Raw genomic sequence first — 27602 nt, 5'->3', positions numbered from 1 at the left:
AGAAGAAGAAAAAAAGAAGAAGAGAGGGGCCAACAACTAGTTTTGCCCCTTGTGTGTGTGTGTGTGTGTGTGTGTGTGTGTGTGTGTGTGTGTGTGTTCACTAGTGTGTACGTGGTGTTTCACTTCAGGGATGGGTTAAATGTGGAAGTAAAATTTCCCCATTGTGGGGCTAATAAGGGTCACGTAATCTAATAACTTGATCTGATTAGTAGTGATATTGCAGTAGGTAATGATCAATGTGGCTTAGTGACTAATATTCATACTGTCTGGTTGAAGGTTGTCTTTTTTTGATTGTGATTTCTACATGTAGTAGTCCTGAGGAACTGTGTTTGTATATTTATGTCTGTTGGAGCGCAGGACATGATTTCACAATGGCTAAGTATAAAAAATGAAAATGTAGACTTGTGCTCTACTTTATCAGCAGAATAAGCAGCAATTATTCAGCATGTAATGAAGGTTATCATACACATTGATACTATTTTACTTTTTAGGCCAGGGCTAAAAGCTCCTTTTTCTTGAGTAACAAAACTTTAATATCATGTCTCCAATTAGAAAGCAAATATATAAATATGAATAAATGAAAAAGGAGTATATTATTCTTTATAGTCTGAAAATATTATATCTTAATTATTAAATGGTTGACCACTTTCAAATTCAAGTTGTTCATGCATAAACACATACATGGCTGAGTTCCCATGCCTAACTCATCTCTTTACACAGCACTTAAATGAGCACTGAATTATGAGCTGCAATATTATGCTATATATATATATATATATATATATATATATATATATATATCTGTTCAACTCTGTTCCTTTATCTCTCTGTGTCCGCAGTGACATTTTGTTTCTAGCAGTATCGGAACTCAGGACTGTCTTTTTCTCTAAGCTGTTGGTAGCTAGCAAAGATACTTACTCTAGATTGACAAATAACTTCTTGTGAGTCGCTCTGGACAAGATGTAAATGTAAATCTAACCAGTATCTAAAATCAACCCCTCATTAGTATGCCTTGGATCATCTCACACCCAAGTTGCTTGTGACTGCTGTCCTCCACCATTTTGGATGAGAGGGAGAAATAGCAGCAAGATGAATACGATGCAATTGAACAAGTTTTATTGACAGACAAGAGAGATGCAATTGCGATCTCTGCATGGCCCTGCTTTGCTCCTCCAGAGCAGATTGAAACACAGCACTTTCTGCAGTACTGTTCTTGCTTTTTTGTCTCTGTGGTTGGTGGCTGGGGTGTATGTGTTTGTTTGTTTCTTTTTGTCTAGTGGTTCTTGGTACACATATTTATATACTCGTATTTGTGACAGTGACAGCATAGGGAGAGCTTGTTGTGATTTGAGTTAGGATGGTTGGAATGTGAGTGAAACGGGTGAGGAAAGACTATATCTATGTGTTGGTGTTGACACTGGGGTGCTTCTATTTTTCTTTGTATACAAAACAGTAATTCTACCTGTTTTTGACTAAAGGCACTTTATCTGCTCCTCACTACCTGCCAATCTAGACCCACTGCAGTTTGCTTACAGACAGAACAGATCCACTGATGATGCAATAGCCCTGTCTCTACAGACTGCCCTTTCCCATCTGGACAAAAAGAACATGTATGTGAGAATGCTGTTTGTGGACTACAGTTCAGCATTCAACACTATCATGCCCTCAAAGCTCGACATTAAGCCTCGCAACCTGGGATTGAATAGTTCTCTGTGCAGCTGGGTCCTGAAGTTCCTGATGGGCTAATGCCAGGGGGTAAAGATGGGCAGCATCACCTCCTCCTCACTGACCGTTAACACCAGAGCTCATCAGGGCTGTGTGCTCAGCCCTTTATTGTAGTCCCTGTACACCCTCGACTGCTCAGCCAGACACAGCTCCAATGTCATCATCAAATTTGCAGATGACACCACAGTTGTTGGCCTGATCTCCTATAACAACAAGGAGGCCTACAGAGAAGAAGTCAGCTTTCTGACACTCTGGTGCCAGGAGAACAACCTCTCTCTCAATATCAACAAGACCAAGGAACTCATAGTTGAAGTCAAGAATGCAAGAGAGAATGCACACCCCCTGTACCATCAACAGAGCCACGGTAGAGAGGGTCAGCAGCTTCAAGTTCCTCTGTGTTCACATCTCGGAGGAACTGACATGGAGCGAACACACCACAAGGGTGGTAAAAAAGGCACAACAGTGCCTCTTCCACCTCAGGCAGCTGAAGAGGTTTGGCATGAACCCCCGCAACCTCAGAACAATCTACAAATGTACTATGGAGAGCATTCTAAAAGACCCCATCACCACCTGGTATGGAAACTGAACTGGCATTGAGCGGAAAGCTCTGCAGAGGGTGGTGTGGACAGCCCAGCACATCCCTGGGGTCCAGCTCCCAAACTTTTTGAATTTATGCACCAGTTGCTGCCTGAGGAAGACCAGGAGGATTCTAAAGGACTCCACCCACTCAAGCCACTGTCTGTTGTCACAGCTGCCGAGCAGGAGGAGGAACAGAAACAAAGTCCAGAACCAGCCGGTTCCGAGACAGTTTCTTCCCCCGGGCCATTAGGCTGCTGAACAGCCAGTAGTGCTGGGGTATCAATATATAGGCCTGTCACTGCACCTCTGAGTCATCATCTCCATGGACAATCACCACCTCATCCACATCTCATCAGACTCACTCTGATCCTCTGCACCTTCAATCTATCAAATCTGTACTTGCACATATAGATTGACATCTTATACATCTTCTATCCATATCTTGTACAATCTGGAAGATTTCTATATCAGTATTCCATCCCCTGTGTATTGTTTATTATCGACCTCAAACTAACTGTACATACGGAAAGTGTACAACAGTACATTTATACTTTTATTTCATAACTTATTACTGTGCAACTGTACATTGAAATAGAGCAATACTAGTGTATATTGTGTATATGTGTATATTCAGAATCTGTGTATGTATACACACACATACATACACACACAGATTCTGAATATACACACACACACACACACACACACATATATATATATATATATATATATATATATATATATGTGTGTGTATGTATATATATATATATATATATATATATATATATATATATATATATATATATATATATAAAATAAATTTTTCTTCTTCTTCTTAGATATTTATATAATTTATTTATATTCTACAAAGGGGCTTTCCACCTGTGTAAATGTGATGTGACAATGAACGTGATTTAATTTGATTTGATTCTAAAGGCATCCACAACTATAGCAGTGTCTGATATAACAAAACCAAAAATGTGTCCCCACTGTGAGCATGATGTTCCATGATGTTCCAGAATCAGACTCATCAGCCACACATCAGAGTCCACAATAGATGAGTGCACAAGGTCATCAAAATCAGCAAAAGACAACCATTATATGTACTCTTTATGGCCAAAAGTATGTGGACACTTGACTGTCACAACCCCCACCCCTGAGTATGTGGGTATTTGTGTCCATTCGATCAAGCCAGCGTTTGTGAGACAGAGTGTTCCCAGTGGCTGGTTAACTTATTTTTACTTAGAAAATGAGCAAAGCAAGTCATTTGACAAGAAGTATTTAACCTTTTGCATACAGCTGTACACATGAAGTGTGTTACAGTACAATTATTGCCAAAAATAAACTGAAAGTGGTGGAAAGGAAATTAACTTTTTACTGTATATACATAAAAGTAGTAGTTATTAGTATAAAATTGTTGTTTGATAAGTCTCTCTCTCTCTCTTGCTTGCATACATGTACCCTTCTTATGGACTGTAGTTTCACTTAGTCTTGAAGTTGAAGAATCCAAACCCTAACTTAACCAAGGGACCAGCCGTATGTCTGGAGAAGTGAAGTTTATCCTTTTGCGCACAGGTACCAGACACCTATCCAGCCTGTAAGACAAGGGCTGATGCAGTTTTATAGCAGGACTGATACCAAGATTAGGCTCAGCCTGTCCATGACAAGTGACAAGTGTGACAGACATGGCCATGTAGGGATAAACAAGAATAGACAGAGGAATGTTCTAAATACAGTCACAGTACAGTCACGCACAATACAGAATATAATGACATATAACACAATGCAAAAAACACATTACAGAGCAGTACATTTCTATAGAGGGGAGTGTGAATAAAATGGCAATGCCTGTGGCACCTGCTTCTAGCAGATCAAACCCTGTTAAAGACCTGTGACCAGTGCACTCACTTTCTCCACATGCATCCTGACACACTGTTGGCGTGTGTGTGTGTGTGTGTGTGTGTGTGCATGTTTTGAATATATGTTTGTATTTGCTACCTGCTATGATGCAGTCCGGCACACATTTGTTGTTTTAAAGCTATTTCAAATGGTGTGCATGCTGAGAATTTGCCCTTGGCATGCAAATGCTTTGTCATACAGCTCCCATATAGCAATCCAAGCAATAAAAATGGTAAAATTTCTCTTTTATATCATCTGCTGTTGACTACTTAAATTAAGAGTAGTCTGGGCTATTTCTGGTGGTCATAAGAATGGAGGTTTGTGAAATGCTAAAGCTCGTTTGTGCCTTTCTAGAACTTGACACTGTGCATAGTGAATTTATGTCTCTGCTGATGCATGTATACACTTAAGTTTACCTCCTAAAGGCTGGGTAATGTGACAATTTTTTATTATGATATAACCCCAATTCCCTAATTCCAAAAAAGTTAATTTTGTAATTAAAGTGTAATTAAATGTAAATAAAATAGAATGCATGATTTATCTCATAGACCCATAATTTTCAGAAGAAAACATAGAACACATATCAGATGTGGAAAGTGACATTTAACCATTTCATGAAAAACATTAACTCATTTAGAACTTCACGGCAGCACATCTCAAAAAAACTGGGACAGGAGTAAAAAAAGCCTATCCCAGCAGTCATCGGGCGGAAGGCAGGATACACCCTGGACAGGTCGCCAGCCCATCACAGGGCAATATCTCACCATATATAGTACATAATATCATCCAAAGATTCAGAGAATCTGGAGAAATCCATGAAATCAAGGAAAAGGGCCCGGGTCAAAATTGGATGGTCGTGATTGTTGGGCCTTCAGACAGCACTGCATTGAAAACAGTCAAAATCTGGAAAGGCACAATCAATGCTGAACAGTATATAGAGGTTTTACAACAACATATCACTGTTGTCGGAAGAAAACCTTGTACCTCCAAAATTAGAACTTTACAAGCGAAATAAAAAACATGCTGTAGTTTTAATGCAAGTCAAAGGAACCAGACATCTTTCCAAGTCATTTGGGGCCATTTCTTTTGCTCCATTCATCATGAAATTTACACACATTGTAATGGGCAATAGGTCCTTTGAAATTATGTCAAAAACTGAAAAATGACAAAAATGGAGATACAAGGTTTTCTTCAGACAGCAGCAATATGCTTCCATCCAGATAACGCCTCTTTCAGTAAAGGATGTGCATATTTCAGCAAGACTACATACTGCATCGTTCACAACAGCATGGCTTTGCAGAAGAAGAGTCCGGGCGTGGAACTGGCCTGCCTGCGGTCTGGACCTTTTACCAGTAGAAAATCTTGGCACATCATCGAAAATCCAGCAAAGAAGACCCCATGACTGTTGAGCAGCTAGAATCCTACATCAGACAAGAATGGGACCACTTTCCTCTCTCAAAACTCTGGCAATTAGTCTTCTCAATTCCCAGACATTTATGGACTATTGTTAAAAAGAAGAGAGGATCCTATACTATGGAAGACATGGTCCCGTTTCAACTTTTTTGAGATGTGTTACTGCCATCATGTTCTTATCCAGCTTCAGGTCCAGCGACAACAGAGGAGTAGAGGGCAGCATGGATGGGGCCAACAAGCTAAATCTGTTCTTTAACAGATTTGACTCTACAAGCTCTGTCCTCCCGATCCTGACTCTTCTGCTGCCGGTCCTCTGCAGCCCATTCCACTCACCCCCCTCTTGCTCCTGATCGCCTGCCCCCCTCCTGTGACAGCCCATCTCAGACAACTGAAGAGACTCCACACAAACAAGGCTACAGGCCCTGATGGGGTCCCCCCCAGGGTGCTTAAAGCCTGCGCCTCCCAGCTTTGTGAAGTATTGCAACATGTTTTCAGCATGAGCCTGAGTCTGCAGAGGGTCCCTATGATGTGGAAGACGTCCTGCATTGTTCCTGTTCCAAAGACGCCACGACCCAGTGACGCCAAGGACTACAGGCCAGTGGCACTGACGTATCATGTCATGAAGACCATGGAAAAGCTTGTCTTGGATCAGCTCTGACCCATAGTCCAGCCTTTTCTTGACCCCCTCCAGTTTGCCTATCAGCCCCACCTGGGAGTTGAAGACGCCATCATCTACCTGCTCAACTGAGTATATGCTCACCTGGATAAGCCAGCCAACACTGTGAGGGTCATGTTTTTTTACTTCTCTAGTGCATTTAACACCATCTGGCCTGCCTTCTTGGTGAAAAGCTGACCGTGAAGAAAGGTAAATGCCCCCCTCGTGTCCTGGATTGTTGACTGCCTAACTGGCAGACCACAGTATGTACGCCTGCAGCACTGTGTGTCGGACAGATTGGTCAGCAACACTGGGGTTCCACATGGAACTGTCCTCTCTCCCTTCCTCTTCACCCTCTACACCACGGATTTCAGCTACTGCACAGAGACTTGCCACCTTCAGAGGTTTTCTGATGACTCTGCAATAGTTGGATGTATTAACAAGGGTGATGAGGAAGAGTACAGGGCGACAGTGAAGGACTTTGTTGCATGGTGCGAGCTGAATCACCTGCAGCTCAATGTGACAAAGACAAAGGAACTGGTAGTGGACCTGAGGAGGGACAAGGAACCGGTGACCCCTGTGTCCTTCAGGGGGGTCAGTGTGGACACTGTGCAGGATTACAAATATCTGGGTGTGTATATTGACAACAAACTGGACTGGGCTAAGAACACTGACCCCCTCTACAGGAAGGGCCAAAGTTGTTTATTTTCTGAGGCATCTGAGGTCCTTCAACATCTGCCAGACTATGCATAGGATCTTCTATGAGTCTGTCGTTGCAAGTGCTATCCTCTATGCTGTTGCGTGCTGGGGAAGCAGGCTGAGGGTGGCAGAAGCCAATAGACTCAATAAACTGATCCGCAATGCCGGTGAGGTTGTGGGTGTGGAGCTGGACTCGCTGACGGCAGTGTCGGAGAGGAGGACGCTGTCTAAGCTGCAGGTCATTATGGACAATGGCTCTGAACCCACTCTACGACACAGATTAAACACAGGAGCACATTCAGTGCAAGACTCATTCTACCGAAATGCACCACAGAGCGCCACTGGAAGTCATTCTTACCTGTGGCCATCAAACTCTATAACTACTCCCTCAGTATGTGATTCACAATGAGTGGTTCATTTGTGCAAAACTCAATACCTAACTGTGCTGTTCATATGTGTAATAATAATAAATGTGTGCAGTAATTCAGAGGTTCAATAATTTGAGCTGCCTTATACTAGGTGTTTAATATTGATCACAGTCACCGCCACTTTATTCATAAGAACTAAAATCTTCTGTACATATTGCAAATTTCTCTTTATCTTTGTTTTAAATTATTAAAGTGTTTATTCTTTTACATAAATTGTTGCAACTGTAACAACTGCAATTTCCCTCTCTGATCAATAAAGGATTCTGATTCTGATTCTGAAAGTTTGGGTCTATGAGATTTCTGAATCATTGCATTCTAGTTACGTTTTACACAGCATCCCAACTTTTTTGTAATTGGGGTTGTATACCAAAATGTACAAATTAAGAGTGTTCCAACATGTAAGAACTTTAAGAATGGTCAACTTGGAATAATTTCATGGAATAATTTCAAGGAGACTTCACCTAGAATGAATGGGCATTTAATGAACATCAAGGCCTTCTTGTTTTGAAAACAGCCTGCTACCTAATTCTGCTTATGTTTTTCTTGTTTGTGCTGTTGTGAGTGAATGACTAGACTTTTTCTGCATTTTGTTGTCTAGTGTACTAAAGCAACAAGCATCAAGTTCAAGGCTTGCTGTTTATCCTGTATTAAAGAAACAGAACCCAAAATTATTTGAAAATGGCTCAAATAAACATAATTGATGTCAAAATCCCCCCAAAATAATTTGACAACCATCTGTCCTACCCTTGCACCTTTTACCTAACTATTTATGAGACATCTGAAGTTAAATAATGAACATGGGTGGTAGCAGTATAGCTGACATTAGTACCGGCCATGTTGTATTAATGATGAGGGACAGCGGTACTGCTATGCACTCAGTGACTTGAATGTAGACCCATCTTACCCAGGTGTCAGTGGAGCTGTGGAGCGCATGTTGTTGAAAGTAAAGTGGGTTTGTTCCCAGCCCGCCAGTGAAGAAGTAGCAGGTGGTGTGTGTGCAACTCAATCAGATCGCCATGCAGTGATCTACCATGAGTCCTCTTCACTCTAATAACCAGTGGCTCAGTAACATGCTATTCCATGGACACACTTGCTCACTCACACACACACAAGCACTCAACCGAGTGAATGTAGGCCAGAAGAGATGAAGTTGGACTGAAATTACAGACAGCTCAGATAGATGGGCAGACACTGGAAGTCTCACAAAATTCATGTTAATCAAGTGTAGTTTGTTTTTTTTCTGTGAGATGTACTTTTAATAGCAAACACACTGACATAAGTGAAAATGATTTTTAACCGTTTTATAAAAACATGCCTAGAAAGAAATAACCACAAAAGTTTGTTTGTGTGTGTATGTGTGTATCCTTACGCTATCTTATAGGTAGGTGCATTTTGTTATACATTTACAAGGACTGTCGTCCAGCCGTTCATCTGTTTCTCTGTAGTCAAGTCAAAGTTTATTTATATAGTGCTTTTTACAACAGACAATTGCCACAAAGCAGCTTTAAAGAGAAATCTGGGCCCAAGCCCACATCAGCAAGCCAATAGTGACATCGGCAAGAAAAAAAACCCAGAGGAAGAAACCTTGAGAGGAACCAAGACTTTAAAGGCTAACCCATCCTCCTCTGGTGGACACCAGATAGCAAACAACATTAGTATAAAATATTAAAATACAGAAACTGGGAAAAAACTGCTGAAGCAATGGTTATAATTAATAGTTTGAGCAGCAGCAACAACAGTATCATCAGAAAGGTCAGTTCATGCAGGTGAGGTCTGCACAGCGTTATACAGCCGAGAAGCTCCATGGTGATCAGACCAGTCCTGAAGGCTAGCAAGGCACAGGCTCTATATACATTGTTAGCCCCCTTTTTCTGATCCATTCACAACACGCACTAATGTGCCAGTGATTTGCCTGGAATTGTTGTTTTGGAGTTTTTTTTTTTATCCTGCTCTCAGAACAGAGTCATACCACCATAAATAACTACTGCAAAAGGATATTGTATGTGTAATGGGTGGAATATGTATGGTACACTACTTCTATATGTACGGTACCCAGAGGCCTGAAAGAGTAGTAGCAATATGGCTGCGCATAGTAGTTTCTGTTTAGCACAGTCTGTGCAGCAGGATAGCTATGCCTTTACCATATCTAAAGAAGGTAAGGGTTTTATTCATTTGGTTGTGAAATTGGTATGTTTTGTGAACCATTTGTGTCTCTGTCAACATGAAAGGTACACTTGGCTGCCTGGAATGGGTTTTAAACAGAGAATGTGAATGTGTGACAGCATGTGGACAAGTTGACGTTTTACTGTCCAAAGGGTCGCCATTGTAACATCTTGCTGGTAGTGATTTTATCCAAGTGGAGTGTGATGTGATTGGCATCTAGTGACATTGGCTTTCCTTCACTCTTTACAAAAATGGTGTTATGTCACTGTTTTACGAATCATTTAATCTGAAGTGAATGTTATTGATTTAGAGTGATTTGCATCAGTGCTATTGCCCAATTAGTTCTGTGATTCTGTAAGCCTAACTTTGCGCTTAGTAAGTTAAAAGCTATACAAATTTATTTACATCCTCTTTTTGTCTGTCAGGGGAAAGCTGTGTTTAATTTTTAAATCATTACACATCTTCTTCTTCTTTCGGCTGCTCCCTTTAGGGGTCGCCACAGCGGATCATCTGCCTCCATCTTGCCCTATCCATTGCCTCCTCTACTTTCACATCATTACACATACATTGTCTAAATTCATCAGGGTGCTTATTTAAGCTGCTTATTTAGCATGCCTGTTCTCACCGCTCCTCTGCAAGCCACTTTGCAGCCTGCCTTACTCCAACTCTTTCTGCATGCTGTGCTAGACTTACTCAGTGTTGTGTTTGATTTCATTGACGGCTGCACTGTTATGTACCTTTTGGGAAGGCCTTTTGTTGCTCTCCCTGTCCGGGAGGTCCCAGAACAAAACCATGCCACCAAACATAAATTACTGTATGAATTAATGAAGTGGTCCTGACCTTTTCTTTTTTACTTCTGTACTAAAAATGTATCATGAAAACCAAACTATATATTGAAACATGAATTTAGTGTGTTGTTTGACCACTAATAGACACAAATAGTCTTGCAGAAATGTCCCTCTGTTTCTTTGTTCGTTCTAGTTGTTTCTCTTTCTTTCTCATTCTCCATCTCTCATTTTCTGTCTCTTTCAAGCCTGTTAGTCACTCAATTCCTGAGTGTGAAAGTAGGTTATACTTAATGCATTTCCCTATTTTACAGTTTTCTCTCTCTCTCTCTCTCTCTCTCTCTCTCTCTCTCTCTTTCTCTCTCTCTATGTCTGTGTTCTTTGCTCTCCCACAGTCTGGCTCATTGGTCCTTTTTTGATAAATAAATGTGTCAAGCTCTAGTGTGAAGGTGGTATTTCCTTCCCTCCCTCCTCATGCTTGCAAGTGTAACACTCATAAGACACTAATGTAACAGCTGCCATCCACTTTAAGTGTTCGGAAGGTGTGTTTCTATTTGTGCGCTCAGTACCTCTCTCTGCTCTATTTGTACTGGACAAATTGGTAAGTGGTGTCACTGAATTCCTCTCCCTGACAGCACTCCTGAATATTGCAGGCAGCAGCTATGCATTGCTTATGTCCATGCCCTTTCACCAGAGGAGAGAACATGTAAAAATATGCGAAGTAAGTGGCCACTGAGAACAAGGGGACCCTACCAGCGGCATCCATGCACAGCAAATCAGCCAACAATGAACAGTAATGAAAATGATACAGGCATCGTGACGGCCTCATAAACTGGCCAGTGCTGCCACTTCCTCCCACAATGGCCAGTAAAATAAGGCTTTCTCTGCTTGATGTGGGCATTACTTTGATACACAGTAAAACTTGAATGCCGTACTCAGGCTTGTATAGAATAGCTGGATGCTTAAATAGAACAAGTCTTTGTTTTCCTTAAGGTCAGAATGGGGAGTGCTGTAAGATTGGCTGTCACTCAGAGCACACTCCAGTCAAACATTTCAACCTTTTGAATTTGCCACTTGTAAGACGAATAAGGTTTGTCTGACTGCACTTACAAACAGGAGTGTTGAGATTGACCCAAATCTGCCGTTTTCCCTGTTGCAGTATTGTGACGTTTTGTTTGTCAGCGGTTTATAAAAATAAGTTCTACAGTAGCTCAGTAGTTATATTTAGTGATTTAATTCAAATTTATATAGCATAAAAAAGAAATTTGAATAAAATTACAGGACTGAAAGGACACCTGCTTCTTTTCTTTACTTATTTATCCTAAAAATAAATATACATGATTCGTACTGTATATGTTATGACGTCAGCACTCATAAAGAAGCAAGTGATTAGCATACCACAAAAGGTTATTTTAATGATATCAAAGACATTTAAAGGTTAAGTGTCCTTCGAGAACAACTAAAATTGATTCCTGCTTTTCTTGAGACACCATATATCTTCTAGTGGACGTCAATCTTAGTGTGTAACGTAGACCCCCAACCACCTCAACACACACACAGACACACATATCCCTCTTAAATACGCCCCATCTAATGCTGCAAACTGCTGTGAACTGCATATTCAAATCGTACAGCCATAAAACAATATCACTACCATCAAAATGGTAATTCTCTCCCACCTTGCTGTAGTGACCATAAAACCTCTATTTTGTGGCAAACTTTTGAACAATAAAAGCGCAAGGGCCCTGAAGTCTGCATTTTGATCTTAACAGTGCCATTAAACGATGGGACTGGTTGTAACCAAGGCCCCGGAGCTCGTCTTGAAGGTCACCTTTCTGCTTGCACGGCCTCCAGGCTCCAGAGCATTGCCCTGAGCCGTCTGCTGCCGCATACCGTGCCAAACTGATCTTGCCTCTATTATCCCCCCCACCTCCATACCCTTTAGTTCAGGTTCGATGACATTGGGTTATGCCAGTGTAGCTCTATTTCATGGATGTAATGTCCACTGTATGATTTTTATCAGAAGTAGTACAGTATTCTGTGACTTGTTAATATATATATATATATATATATATATATAATGTGTATATATATATATATATATATTATGTATATATATATACACACACACACTATATTGCCAAAAGTATTCACTCACCCATCTAAATAATTGAATTCAGGTGTTCCAATCACTTCCATGGCCGCAGGTGTATAAAACCAAGCACCTACACATACAGACTGCTTCTACAAACATTAGTGAAAGAATGGGTTGCTCTTAGGAGCTCAGTGAATTCCAACTTGGTACCATGATCGGATGCTGTCTTTGCAACAAGTCCACTGGTGAAATTTCCTCACTACTAAATATTCCACAGTCAACTGTCAGTGATATTATAAAGTGGAAGCAATTGTGAATGAAAGCAGCTCAGCCATGAAGTGGTAGGCCACGTAAAATGACAGAGCTGGGTCAGCGGATGCTGAGGGGCGTAGTGCGCAGATGTTGCCAACAACAGTCAGTTCCTACAGACCTCCAAACTTCATGTGGCCTTCAGATTTGTACAAGAACAGTGAGTAGAGAGCTTCATGGAATGGGTTTCCATGTCCAAGCAGCTGCATCCAAGCCTTACATCACCAAGCGCAAGGCAAAGCATCGAAGGCAGTGGTGTAAATTGCTGCCACTGCACTCTAGAGCAGTGGAGACATGTTCTCTGGAATGGAATCACACTTTTCCATCTAGCAATCCAATGAACGAGTCTGGGTTTGGTGCTTGCCAGGAACACAGTACTTGTCTGACTGTATTGTGCCAAGTGTAAAGTTTGGTGGAGGGGGGATTATGGTATGGAGTTGTTTTTCAGGAGTTGGGCTCGGCCCCTTAGTTCCAGTGAAAGGAACTTTTAATGCTTCCGCAGACCAAGAGATTTTGGGCCCCTTCCTGTTACAACATGACTGCGCACTAGTGCACAAAGCAAAGTCCATAAAGACATGGATGAGCGAGTTTAGTGTGGATGCACTTGACTGGCCTGCACAGAGTTGTGGCCTCAAATTGATAGAACACCTTTGGGATTAATTAGAGCAGGGACTGTGAGCCAGGCCTTCTCATCCAACATCAGTATCAAAAGAAGAAAGGTCAGAAATTCCCATAAACACACCCCTAAACCTTGTAGAAAGCCTTCTTAGAAGAGTTGAAGCTGTTACAGCTGCAGAGAGTGGGCCGACATCATATTAAACCCTATGGATTAAGACTGGGATGTCATTCAAGTTCATATGCGTGTGAAGGCAGATGAGCGAATACTTATGGCAATACAGTGTATATTGTCCAAAGAAAAACTTGTATGTATATTACAATGAACAATTGTTGAAGAGCCTCTTGCATTTTTGTCCCATGAAGTGGTTCTTTAATTATGCAAAAGGTTCTTTAAGTGTTCATGGTTTTATGTAGAACTATTTACTACAGAACTCTTAAAGAACCATTTTTTGTACTCATATGTATGTACTCATAAAATTTTCACCAAGCATTCTTGCTAGTACAAAAGTTACTCTCGTATTTTTAAAGTAATATAATTATGAATATGTAAGTGTGTGAAAGTAAAAACACAGCTAGAATCAAAAACTCATCAGTTTATGGCTTTGTCAGCATAGAATTTGTGTGTCACTTGCTGTCTAACTTTTTTCATTCTCTTCTTTCTCTCTCTTCTTCAGAATAAGATCATTTTGGACCCGCTAACGTTCAGCGAGGCACGTTTCCGGCCATCTCTGGAGGAGCGTCTTGAGAGTATCATCAGTGGTGCTGCTCTCATGGCTGACTCGTCGTGCACACGGGATGACCGACGCGAGCGCATTGTGGCTGAGTGTAACGCCGTACGCCAGGCCCTGCAAGACCTGCTGAGCGAGTACATGAACAATGTGAGTCTAGTGGTTCTCTTACTTTTCTCTAATGCAGTGGTCTGCACAATATTTTCACAACAGGAGCAATCTCAAACTCATCTGGCAGACAAATGGCTTTATGTAATTTAACAGCAATGTCTTTGGTAGTCAGTGATCTATTAGAGCTTTATCAAAGAGGGCATTTTGATTATGGTTGTTTACAAATCATTTTTAGACATAATTATTGAACTGTATCATTTTATGAGCCTATATTGTTATAGTTTATAAGCCATTGTTGATAGTGAGTTTTATCTGATACTGAGAAAAAGGTTACCATGCAAAATAGTACAGTAACATGGCTTTACTGTTTGCACATGTTAGTAACACGTTTTTTGAGCAGCCCACTTTATTGTGAGGACAGCTGTGGAGCTTGGAGGTGGTTTTAACCAAGCACATTTATTAGGTTTTGGGTAACATAATTTATTTGTATATTAAATAAATATGCAATACTGTTTTGCTGGCCTTTCACTAACTAGCTAATCAAGTCTTACTGATGGCTGATTTAAATCATAAAGATCTTTAAATACACAGTGGTTATTATTTTTTTTTTTAGCAGTTGTCTTTGTTTGTTTTATTTATTCCATTATAAACTGTGATGTGAAACTTCATAAGAAACTTTCAGACTTTGCTATGACAACTACAGATAATTGTACTGTACATGTGTTTGCATAATATATGGTGAGTTTGTTAAACCAAACTTTGTTAAAAGATTTACTATATTGATAAAGGTACTGGGACACCTACACATTACAAAAATTCTAATACACATTGTAAAATCCATAGACATTATTATAGAGTTGGTTCCCCCTATGCAGCTGTAACAGCTTGCAGCCTATTCATCCAAAAGACCAACTGTAAGGTCAGTGTTTGATAGGGTTGGGGTTAGGACTCTTTGTGGGCCAATCAAGTTCTTCCACACCAACTCACCCAGCTATGCCTTTATGGGCCTTTCTTTGTGCACTGGAGATCACTAATGCTGAAATAGAATAGGGTCTTCCCCAAAGTGTTACCACGAATTTGAAAACATACAGTTGTCTTGATCTGCTGAAGCATTAAGATTTCCCTTCACTGGAATTAAGGGGCTCAGGCCAGCCCCTGAAAAACAGCTCTGTAGCATTATCCTTCCTCCTCCAAATTTTACACTTGGCACTATATGTTAATGCAGGTACCCTCCTGGCATTCGCTAAACTTGTTCATCAGACTGCCAGGTAGCGAAGCATGTTTCCTTACTCCACAGAATGATTCAACAGAAGATGGACACTTTGCTGTAGCACTTGCCGTTAAAATAATTATCTTTTAGATAATAGAGAGGCTCTTGTGCATTCTTTCCATTTTTATGTTAAAAATGTTTTTAACATTAATATAATATGTGTGCTTCTTGAATGATGAATGAGCTTCCCCTTACGGCTTCAACTTATTGTCATCCTCAGGTGTTAAATGGTTATTTCAGTAGACTTAGTAGAATATTTGCAGTCAAGGAGAACATGTGATATGGCCAGAGTACAGACACAGAGTAAAGCTTGTTTGGGTTATGATTGTCATAATTACAGCTGTTTGAGGAAGCTTTTGTGTGACTTCTTATCTCCATTTTTTTTCACATTTTTTCTCCTTATTATAGTTTCGGCAAAGGTTTTGGTGACTCAGACTGACAAAATTTAGACTTTAGAGCATGTAATCCAGTAATCCATAAAGTATGTGTGGGTGAGTCGTTCAGTTTGTGTGTGCTGCTCTTGTGCCCATTGTAGCATTGGAAAATCTCTTCTAATATTGACCCGGTTAGTATCAAAGGATCTTTTGTGATGACACCATGTAGTGATCATTGGACTTTCTCAGCCATAATGTGTGTTTTCCAGATCTGAACCCCATGACGAAAATGAGGGGATATTACATATACCACTAATTCGATTTCCATTTCTTTGCAATGTAGACACAGCAGCAAAAGTAAATATTACGTCTGCTCTTTTCCAATAGTTTGAAATTGCTTGTCATATTAATTAACTTTACATTTTTTATTGAATTTTTTTTTTTTTTATTGACATCTTTTTCCTATGCGCTATAATTTCTTTTAAGGTCTAAATTTTGAAAACTAGCAACATTTTTAGGTATTCAGTATTTAAGTTTCTTTTTTTCCTTTTTTCCCCCCAATTTTCTCCCAATTTAAGCACATCCAATTTCACTCACTAGTTAGGACTCCCCCAGTCACACGATACCACCCATGCTAGACAAACGTTAGTACAGGCTTCCTTTGACATCTGTGAAGAAAGCCACCGTATCTTTTTGAACTGTGAAAATTCTAAAATCATTAAGATTAACAGACAAATGCTATTGGTCTTATATCTCAGATAACATTACTAGCCGGTCATGTCACAATTTCATCTCATACCATTTAGCTTGAAAACACTTAAAATGTAGGAATTTACAATAAGAAAACAGTCTTTGAACAGTTAGCTGAACTCAAATGTGATAAATTGAGTAAACTGTAATGAAAGTTCTATACAAGTAAATCTATATAGTATAAAATAAATTAGATTTTGATGGCTATCAGCACTTTTACTGAATCACTTTCTCTGTGGTATGACTGTGCTTTATACTACCTGCTGTACTGGCGTCTGTTGGGACCTTAGTTATCTGTTTATGCTGATTTTGTTATCAGCCTTTGAGGTTTTTAAAATGTGAGGCATTCTCAGTATTCAAGATCCAGAATGTCTCTTATTTTAAAAGCCTCAAAGGTTTCTCAGCTATATTCGATTAGTCCTCAACTCAGTTCATTATTCTGAACTCATGTAACATTATTTATTTATTTGGCAGCTCCCTAGTAATTATTTGAAACCTGTAAAGTTGCATATAATCATTTTATACATTTGTTTGCTGATTTGATTTTGTACTTTTGAAAACATTCATACACTTTTGCAAAGTATTTCCAAACCTGTGACCTTTTCATCCAGAAGGATCTCTGTTATGGTATTGGAAATCCTGCATGTTTTCACATTTTGCCTCCCTGAGCACAGAGAAGCTGGCAGTTGTTGTCTGTGGGGTATCTTGCTAGTCATAGCAGGGGAGCACATGCAGCAAAAAATTAGCAGGTATCTGCACAGGGCTGCCACATGCAAGATGACTTCAGTCAAAACAAATAAACAAGCAAAATGATACAGCTTATTCCTCAAAGAAACAAAGCTGGCATCCCAGGCTTTCCTGAACAGGGTCTCACTGGCACTGGTATATTGAACAGACAGACATTGTTGTGTTACAGCAGCTACAATACCCACAGTGGCTCTAATACATCCAATGACTATACATTAAACACTGTAGAAAAATAAAACATTATGTAGAATTGCTACAATAAAGTAAAATGTAAAAGTAATAGTAATATTGTAGTAGTAATAGTGAACAATGGGACTGTCACTCTTGATTATATTAGTAAATGAGTAATTACTTATTATTATGGCAAATAATCAAATATCAGTAAAATCAATGCAGTTTTGAAAAATTGTCAGCTCATGATTAAAGAAAATACCAATATGTAGTTAAATGCATATCAATGTAAGCCCATCTCTGGTATTGTGCCTAGTTTGGCAATTTTGCTCCTAAATCCTAGCTTAAGGGCATCCTTGACCTTCAGACCATTTAAAACTGCGAAAACCCACCCACCCCCCTTCACACCAATTGTGTTTTTTCAGTCTTCCATTATCTTTGTTTGTCCTAAAGCAGCTGTTTCTTCTCTCCACATAGCAGCAACTGCTGCTCAGCAAGCTCAAGACGCTTCATTAGCTTCAGGAGCTTCTGTTTGGAAGCTACAGCAGCCTCTGGCCATCTAACCACAAGAGCAAAATGAATAAATATAAACAAGCACTTTAAATGAGTAAAAACGATGTTTTTCCTATTTCAGAGAAAACGGCTTAAATTATATTACCACGCCATGGTTGTTGTGAGGAAATAACAAAAATCAAGCTGGACCAACTTTCAAAATATGTCATTTTGTAGCTTGTGTTTGAATAAGTGGGCTTTTCTTAATAGTTTATTTTACAGAACAGGGGAAAATTAATGTTGCCAGCTGAGCTTCCCAGGAAGAGGAAAACAGATAGGAGTGTTATCTTGACTTCAGTATTTCCCCCACCAAGTTCTCCTTTGAAGAATTTAGCATGCATTTGAAAATGTAATGACTCACAGCTGTGATTGGCTGAGAGTGGACTGCATGCAGTCGGTATGTGTATTTTGCAAATACAACTGGGCTTTGATCCTTTGCTGAAATGGGGAGTAGACGTATTTTAATGGTTCAAAATGTTATTATGAGTAAATTCTCAAATTTGTATAGAACCTTTACATTATTTAGAAGCTCTGTAGCAGCCATGTCTTTGTTGCTAACTCTGTCTACCAACTGGCCAACTGTTCATACAAAGAGTGTGTTATCAAAGTATCACTTGAATTTGAAAGCATGCTAGAGTCAAACAACATGTCTTCTTCTTATTGACACACTTGCTGTGTTCTCAAGCAAAAGCTGTGAATACATGAACTTGCACCAATTTTCATGGATGTTGTAAAAAAAAAAAAAAAGCTGATGGCATTCACCTCTATTTTTAAGAGTAAACGTGAAGGTGTGGGCATCAGCAATTGTGCTTACTGCAGCATGTGGTGACATGTACCCTGGCATGTTGCTGACTGCTACAGCCATGCAGTTTCCTTAGACAAACATTGGCAGTAGACTGGATGACACTGAAGAGCTCAGGGACTTTAAACATGCTACTGTCAATGAATGCAACAAGTCACATTGTGAAGTTTCTGCCCAGCCCCAGTCAACTGCAAGTGAAATGTTATTGAATGTGATATTATTGTGAAATGGAAGCATGTAGCACCAACAACAGCTCCAAGAGTTCCAAGAGCTCAAGAGTTCCAAACTGCCTCTGGAAAAATGAACACGAAAATTGTGCAGCACTCATTTTCGAGTCTGATTGTGTGACTCAATTTAAATGTTTGGCAGCTATAAATCTCAAAGGCTTTTCAAAGTGAAAGCGTTTGCACAGAGTCTTTTGAAAGTGAAGCATCTGTGCAAAATTAAACATAATGTGCTTGATGTCACTGGTAGAATAATTTGTTAGAAGTAGCTCGTCCATTACTAATGAGACCACAGATGAGTCATCCTGTGGGGGGAACAAAAATTTTAAAAGCTCAGAAATGGGGGGGGGCAAGTAGGTGATGACTTGCGTTTTAGCTTTTTCTTCTAATACAGACTTGTTACTGCAAAACTGGAGTATTATCTGTATCAGTCTGGAATTATTACAAAATATAAAGGAAAAAAAGCTAGTAAACAATCAAAACTGCCCCAATCAGAAAACTTAAAGCTCTCGTTCTTTAGCAAGAGGAGAAAATCAAGCTCCACTTTTGAATCTGATTAAAATCCACAATGGTTTCTGTCCATCCTTCCACTGTGAGAAGACGACTCCACATTATGTTCTAAAAGTCTGAAAGGATGTGTAGCTGTCAAGAAGCCCGTACTGAGAAAAGAGACAAAAAAGAACACTTTCAAACAAAGAAGATGCCACTGTCATCTGAGCACCCCAGTGTCCAGAACTCAACATCATTGGATTTGTTTGGGATTTATACGGATCTTGAGAAGCAGAAATTGCCACTAACTCCTGAACTTGACTGAACTTGAAAAGAAATATCGCTGGAGATTGAAAGACTGAAAAGGAGCTATAATAAAGGCAGAATATGGACACACTAAATCCTGAAAAAAATTAAATTATAGTTATTAATAATGTTGAGGCTTCTTTGTAATTTGTCCTTTTTGCTTGTTTTCTCATGCTACATACATTTTGCAGCAGTGACCCACCACTGCAAAATTATTGGCGCCACTGCTTTAGAATTTTACAAAATGTCATTAGGTCGCAATTATGAAACTCCAAGCCACCACAGCTGAAAAAAAAATTCTAAAGGAAACACTGGGTTTCATTTGCATATTTCAGTGCTGAGAGTTGGAACAGTTTGACAATGTTCACCTCTGCATCTCTAGTGCATATCTCTCTCTCTCTGTCTCTCTCTCTCTCTCTCTCTCAGTCTCTCTCTCTGTCTCTGTCTGTCTCTCTCTCAGTCACACACACACAGTTTCATACAGAAATAACAAAAGGTAAGAATTGAGTTCAGGGAGGAAATAAATGTCTTCAGTGGCTTCAGTTGGGACAGAGCCATTTAAAGTGTTATTTTATTTAAAGAAAAAAACGTGGATGTTTCTACTACTACTACTATGTGTGTGTGTGACATTTTGTTTGCAGAAATGACAAAAAAACAGATTTTAACCTGAGGGCATCTTAACGCTGAGAAGTCGTCATTAACGCCAATGTGATCAAAATAGTGGCTGGTTCAAGACGACACCACATAAAAAGAAAGTTACCTTGAGTATTGACATCAACTTCTGTGAAAATGCTGACTATAAATGCATTTTTCTGTTTGGTGTTGCTAGATATTAAGAATGATGTGATAGTTTTGTTTAGATTTGATTAAAATAAGTTATTTTTGCATGTGTAAAAGTATGCAAAATGACATAGGGCTAGTTATGTGTTGATAGATGAAGTAAAAACAGATATTATCATTTAAATTTGATATAAAAATCATATTAGTGTGTGCATAAAAGCATGCAAAATCCAGGATAGGGCTGCTTAGTTTTGTGTTGATGGACCAAATAAAAACAGAAATAAAACCATTTCAATTTGATATAAAAATCATGGGGCTGGCACCATTGCCACAGTTACAGATGCCAGCAAGAAAGCCATACAAGGTCACAGGCCCTACCACCACTGCTACAAGAAGACAAACAAAAAACAAAACAAAAAAAAATGACCAAAACAATGGCTTATTGCCACTTCTGCTTTTCCCTTAATTGAGCGTGTTTGTGTTTTTGATGGTTAACAGAAAACATAATTTTTTGAAAAATCTGATTTCATGTGCTTTGTTTGTTTTATTGGGTTTAGTATGTTGATACAGTGTGTCAGATTAAACAAACAAACAAACAAAAAACATTCAGGTCATACAGGTCATGCTGTGCTGAAAAAAGATACCAGACACTTTTAATGTGGTGTATAAAGGCAAAATCTAAAGTATTCAGAAACGGCCAAAATACTCAAACTCAAACAGTCAAAAAAAATTGCTTAAGTGACTCCAGTAGGCACAGGGACATTTAAGATTTATTTTATTATTATTTTATTCAGCCTTTTATTCCTATTTAGAAAGAGAAAAGACTGCTGAGGCTAGAATGTTCTGCATTGTCTTTTACCATTGGCATAGGCTTTCTCATTCTGTAGACCTCTCAAAGCTGTCTGAGTATTTATTTTTTACCTCCTCTACTGCATTTACTGCACACACAAATAAACACTTTTGTAAACCCCCCCCCTCTTGCTCCTCTAACCACGGAGCGAACCCTTCGTGAACGCTCAGCTTATGGGCGCAAGGTTAATCAATGTTGTGGCCGGCAATAAATTAAGTCAGAGTGACAGGCGAATGTCCATACCTGTCTGGCCCGGTGGTGACTGGTGATTGGTGACCGAGGCCCCAGCTCCCAGGCCGCTGCTGAATCATCGGGATCGGCTGATTTAGTTACCGCCGTCTGGACGGGCCAATCTATCAATCGACCAGCACCAGTAATGCATGGTTGGTCCAGGTCAAGGAAGCTTGGGCAGGTGGCTGGACGGAGGTGAGGGAGCTGGGGGGTCGGAGGGTGGGGGGCTCAGCTTTGCGGTTCGGCCGACATGCTTGGCCCCCTGAGCAGTAAAGAGGATTTAGGGAGTTGGTTAGCCGAGCTTAATCTCACAGTTAGTGGGATGTGGCATTAGCTGCTTAAAGAAGATGGATGCCCCAGCTTGCCTCGCCCTTTGGAAGGGTGGAGCACAGAAAGACTTAATCAGATGGAAGGTCCACTGGCATAGCTTCTAGACCTACTGCCTCTGAGGAGGGTCTGGTTTGATCCTAGAGCGTGAAGAGCAGTGCTAAAGAGGAAGGATCGACCAGAAAAAGAGTTCCTCTGGTCTTAGTATTGACTTCTGCACTATGCACCATTGCCTTGTGGGAGGCAAGTCAGGAATGGGGACACTTTGAGCTCTCACATTTTTGGTATTATGCCTGCAACAACTCCAGATTTGCTCTCTGGAATACATAATTTTATGACATGATCTGTTCGTTGAATACCAATCACTTTTTTGCATGACACACAGTATAGTACAGTACAGTTCTTATGAGTATATCTTATGGCTCATGTGAAACTTTGCAACTTAATCTGGCCTCTCTTTACATTGTGTGAAATTTATCTTCATGTAGAATGAAAAGTAAATTTTTATTATGCTTAATTTATTTTATTAAGTTTTCTCCCCTCTATTTAATCAAGCCTAATTCCCACCCACTGGCTAGGTCTCAACATCACCTAATGCCACCAGGCTGGGAGGGTAAAAGCTAGCTTGTACTGTCTTAGTGTTGGCTGTTGGACTCAGGCCATATTATTTACCATGGGAGTACTCTGTTTACGTCCCCCCCTAACATCAGTATGTGACGTCATTTATTCACCTATAGTGCATCTCCAAACTCAACACCAGAGTGCCTTTATCGCCATATCAGGTGACTTTAACCATGTCACTATGGCCAAAACACTAGCAAACTGCGCTCAGTATGTGGATGTCCCACCAGAGAGGAAAGAACACTGGACCTGCTGTATGCTAATGTTAAGGATGCATTCAGCTGCTTCCCCTTCCCCCCTCTGGGTAGGTCAGACCACAACTTGGTGAACCTCAGTCCCTGTTATGTGCCGCTGGTGAACTGTCAGCCTGTGATCACGCGGACAATGAGCAGATGGTCTGAGGAGACTTACGAGGCACTGCAGGATTGCTTTGAGGCTACTGACTGGCCGTGATGCATGGACTACATTAACTTCTGTGTGGACTACACTGTCCCAACCAGGACTGTTAAATGTTACCCAAACAACAAGCCGTGGGTAACCAAGGACATTAAAGATCTCCTTAACAAGAAGAAGAGGGCCTTCAGAGCTGGAGACAGGGAGGAGGTATGAACGATCCAGTGGGAACTGAAGACAGCTATCAGGGAGGCGAGAAACAAATGTAGGAGGAAGCCGGAGTGGAAACTCCAGCAGAACAACATGAGGGAAGTTTGGGGTGGAATGAGGACCACCACCAGGTTCTGGTCCAGCAACAACAGAGGAGTAGAGGGCAGCGTGGACGGGGCCAACAAGCTAAATCTGTTCTTTAACATATTTGACACTGCAGTCTCTGTACCCCCCCCATCCTGACTCCTCTGTTGCCGGTCCTCAGCAGCCCACTCCACTCCCCCTCCCTCCCCCTCCTGTGACAGTCCATCTCACACCTCCACCCCTCCCCCTTCTGATAGCATCACCTCTACAGTGAGTCTCACTGCTCACCAGGTGAGATGACAACTGAAGACACTCCACACAAACAAGGCTGCAGGCCCTGATGGGGTCCCCCCCAGGGTGCTTAAAGCCTGTGCCTCCCAGCTTTGTGGAGTATTGCAACATGTCTTCAACATGAGCCTGAGTCTGCAGATGTTCTGCATTGTTGCTGTTCCAAAGACACCGCGACCCAGTGATGCCAAGGACTACAGGCCAGTAGCCTGAAGACCATGGAGAGGCTCGTCTTGAATCAGCTCCGACCCTCCAGCCTTTTCTGGACCCCCTCCAGTTTGCCTATCGGCCCCACCTGGGAGTTGAAGACGCCATCATCTACCTGCTCAACTGAGTATATGCTCACCTGGATAAGCCAGCCAGCACTGTGAGGGTCATATTTTTTTACTTCTCCAGTGCATTTAACACCATCTGACCTACTCTTCTGGGTGATAAGCTGACCGTGATGCAGGTAAATGCCCCCTTTGTGTCCTGGATTGTTGACTGCCTAACTGGCAGACCACAGTATGTACGTCTGCAGCACTGTGTCGGACAGAGTGGTCCACAAGGAACTGTCCTCTTTCCCTTCCTCTTCACCTTCTACACCACAGACTTCAGCTACTGCGCAGAGACTTGCCACCTTCAGAGGTTTTCTGATGACTCTGCAATAGTTGGATGTATCAGCAAGGGTGATGAGGAAGAGTACAGGGCAACAGTGAAGGACTTTGTTGCATGGTGCAAGCTAAATCACCTGCAGCTCAATGTGACAAAGACAAAGGAACTGGTAGTGGACCTGATGACCCCTATGTCCATCAGGGAGGTCAATGTGGACACTGTGGAGGGTTACAAATATCTGGGTGTGTATATTGACAATGAACTAGACTGGGCTTAGAACACTGATGCCCTCTACTGGAAGGGCCAAAGTCGTCTCTATTTTCTGAGGCATTGGAGGTCCTTCAGCATCTGCCGGACTATGCTCAGAATCTTCTATGAGTCTGTGGTGGCTAGTGCTATCCACTATGCTGTTGCGTGCTGGGGAAGCAGGCTGAGGGTGGCAGATGCCAACATACTCAACAAAATGATCCTCAAGGCCGGTGATGTGGGTGTAGAGCTGGACTCGCTGACGTGTTGGAGAGGGGGATGCTGTCTAAGCTGCAGGCCATTATGAATAATGGCTCCGACCCACTCTACGACACAGATTAAACACAGGAGCACATTCAGTGCAAGACTCATTCTACCCGAAATGCACCACAGAGCGCCACTGGAAGTCATTCTTACCTGTGACCATCAAACTCTATAACTCCTCCCTCAGTGTGTGATTCACAAAGAGTGGTTCATCTGTGCAAAACTCAATACCTAACTGTGCTGTTCATATGTATAATAATGATAATAATTGTGTTTGCTATAACTCAGAGGTTCAATAATTTGAACTGCTTTATACTAGATGTTTAATATTTATTATCACAGTCACTGTCACTTTATTATATTCATAAGAACTTAAATCCCGTGTGCATATTGCAAGTTTCTCTTTATCTTTTGTTTTAAATTATTAGTGTTTATTCTTTTACATAAATAGGTGCAACTGTAACGACTGCAATTTCCCTGTTAATGTCGTTGAACAGCTCCACACACTTGTGAGCTTCTGCCAAGAACAGTGAGCCTCATTCACCAGTATCTTCCTAAGTTTTATTCTGATATTTCCTTTTAAAGAAAGGTCCTAAGAATATGTCTACATCAGATTCATGACATTCTTAAACAGCAGAATTATTTGCATCTCTGTGCTTTTGTGATTGTGTAGATTTTGTTCTTATTGAAGAACAAATCCCACATAGAAAAACATTGGTGGGTGTCAGAATCTTCTTGAAAAACTGCATAGTTGGTTCAAATTTCTACTTAACAGTTGGTGAGTAAGGCCCATTGAGGTTTTCTTACAACAACATGTACTGCAGACAATGAACTGCTGTATTTCCCATGCACTCTAGATGTTTAGATGTTAGTCTGTTCACACACACACACACACACACACACACACACATACATATATATAAACAGACAGTTTCTTGTATGTTCCTGCCTATGATATAGACACTTGGCCTCTTTAGTTAGCTGAAAGTTCATTTATTTTTGGGCTTAATTTCTGAACTGCAAAACTGAGTGTTTATATTGTTTGAGCTGCAGCTGAAATATGACAGTTGTGTGCTTGGTGAGATGACTGTGGTAGAACTGAGGTGCTACCACTTTTCCACAGATTATTGTTGGGGGAGGGAAGTGGCAGCACACATTACGTCGCCGTGCTTACAGGAGACTAATAAAATAATAAAACCAAAAAAGTATTAATAGAAAATCTAAATGATTTCACAGGCCAGATGGGCTTGTGCTTGTGGGCATGTGTGGTTGTGCTTGTGGGTTTGTGGGTTTAACGCATGGGCTCTAGAATGTCCTATAAAGTATTCTCTCATTTTTTGAAACATGCTGTTATTTGTATTGATGTCCGCAATATGGAATGTGTGGTATCTCATTTTGCTTTGTGTGTATCCTTGCTGTAAAGAAAACAAGGCTGTCTGGTCGTCTGCCATCTTGCCTGGGGAGAGTTAATAAGTGTGTGCGATGGCATGCTGGATAATGGCATTATGAGTGCTGGTGCCCGCTTACCCATAATTCCCCACAGCGGCTCCAGTGCTTTGATGTGTTGTCTCGGCCGAAGCTAGGCGCAATCTCACCGGAGAAGAGTTTTCAGCCATTACTGAGAATACCTCACGCTACGCACAAGAACAGACCGAGCATTTATACAAGTGCAGTCCCTAATAGTCCCTAAAGAGACGACCACAATCCTCCATTCTTGCATGTTTTAATCACATCACCTGTGAGTTCTTGCTATATCATGCAAAACCCTAGCTCCTTCCTGCACTGTCATGACAGCGTTTCTTGCTGTGCTGCAGAATTGCTTGAGTCTTTCCTTTTTTTCTCTCTTCCAAACCACTAAAAAGGACTTAGATGAGCTTGGTAGAGTATTTTGGAGGCACATTAAGCACCTCGTGGCTCTGTTTATGAGAAGAAAACGCTATGTGAGTCCATTTCTTCAGCTTTAGCTCTGCTGTAGATGATTCTGACCACAGGAACATGATTGGAGTTTCAAAATAGCGAAGACTTTAGTGCTTTCTCCCATTTACTATACATTTCCTCTTTTCGTCCTCTAACTTTCCTTTTCTTTCTCTACCTCTCTCTCTCTCTCTCTCTCTCTCTCTGTCTACCTTCCCTTCACTTTCTTTATGGCTTACTCTTTCACTTTGCTCTTTTTCACATTTTCCCCTTCTCTCTTTGTCTCTTTTTCACTCACTTTTCTTAGTCTTTTTTCCCCTCTTTTCTCCTTTTTCTTTTCTTCTATTTCATTCTTTTTTTATTTGTCTTTTCATTTTTCCTCCTTGCCTGCTTCTTTTTTTCAGTCTCTCTCTTTTAGTCAATCTTTCATTTTGTTCTTTTCACTTGCATACTTTAATCACCCATCCCTCTCTCTCTCACTCTCTCTCTCTCTCTCTCTCTCTCTCTCTCTCACACTCTTTCTTTTTCTCACTGTCTTTCTCCATTTTTACTCTTTATGTTTCTCTTTACTGTTTCTTTTTGTCTCTTATTTTTCCTTCCTCCCTGCCTGTCTCTCTCTTTCTCTTTGGGCAAGTCTCTTTCTCATCTCAGACTTGGCTTCTCCTCTCCTTGACATTTTATCTTCTCCTCTTTGATGCTTCTTTTTCTTTAACATCTGGTCTTTCTGTCTTGAGCAGGAGCACACATTAGGGCTTTATACTTGACATATGACATGAGGCAAACAAGACTAAACTTCTCTTTCTCTCACATGCATGATCAAACTCATCCTCTCTCTGTTAGTCTTAACTCTGGCACCTTCTAAACTAACCACTCTTCTTATATGAGTGGGCTGCAAAGGTTGACAGTGG

The 27602-nt window shown here is 40.7% G+C and overlaps 1 protein-coding gene across 1 annotated transcript in view; it reads left to right on the top strand.

Annotated features, from left to right (window-relative positions):
* ctnna2 (catenin (cadherin-associated protein), alpha 2) overlaps positions 1-27602 on the top strand; it is a 539090-nt gene that overhangs the window by 158364 nt on the left and 353124 nt on the right. The window contains exon 7 of the mRNA XM_017709467.2: positions 14043-14246. Coding sequence (XP_017564956.2) covers positions 14043-14246 — 204 coding nt within the window. The remainder of the gene's footprint in view (positions 1-14042; positions 14247-27602) is intronic.

Source organism: Pygocentrus nattereri, chromosome 22 (genome assembly GCF_015220715.1).
Source record: "Pygocentrus nattereri isolate fPygNat1 chromosome 22, fPygNat1.pri, whole genome shotgun sequence".
Taxonomy (NCBI): Eukaryota; Metazoa; Chordata; class Actinopteri; order Characiformes; family Serrasalmidae; genus Pygocentrus; species Pygocentrus nattereri.
The sequence above is the reverse complement of the archived record's forward strand: the minus strand, read 5'-3'. Positions and strand labels throughout refer to the sequence as shown.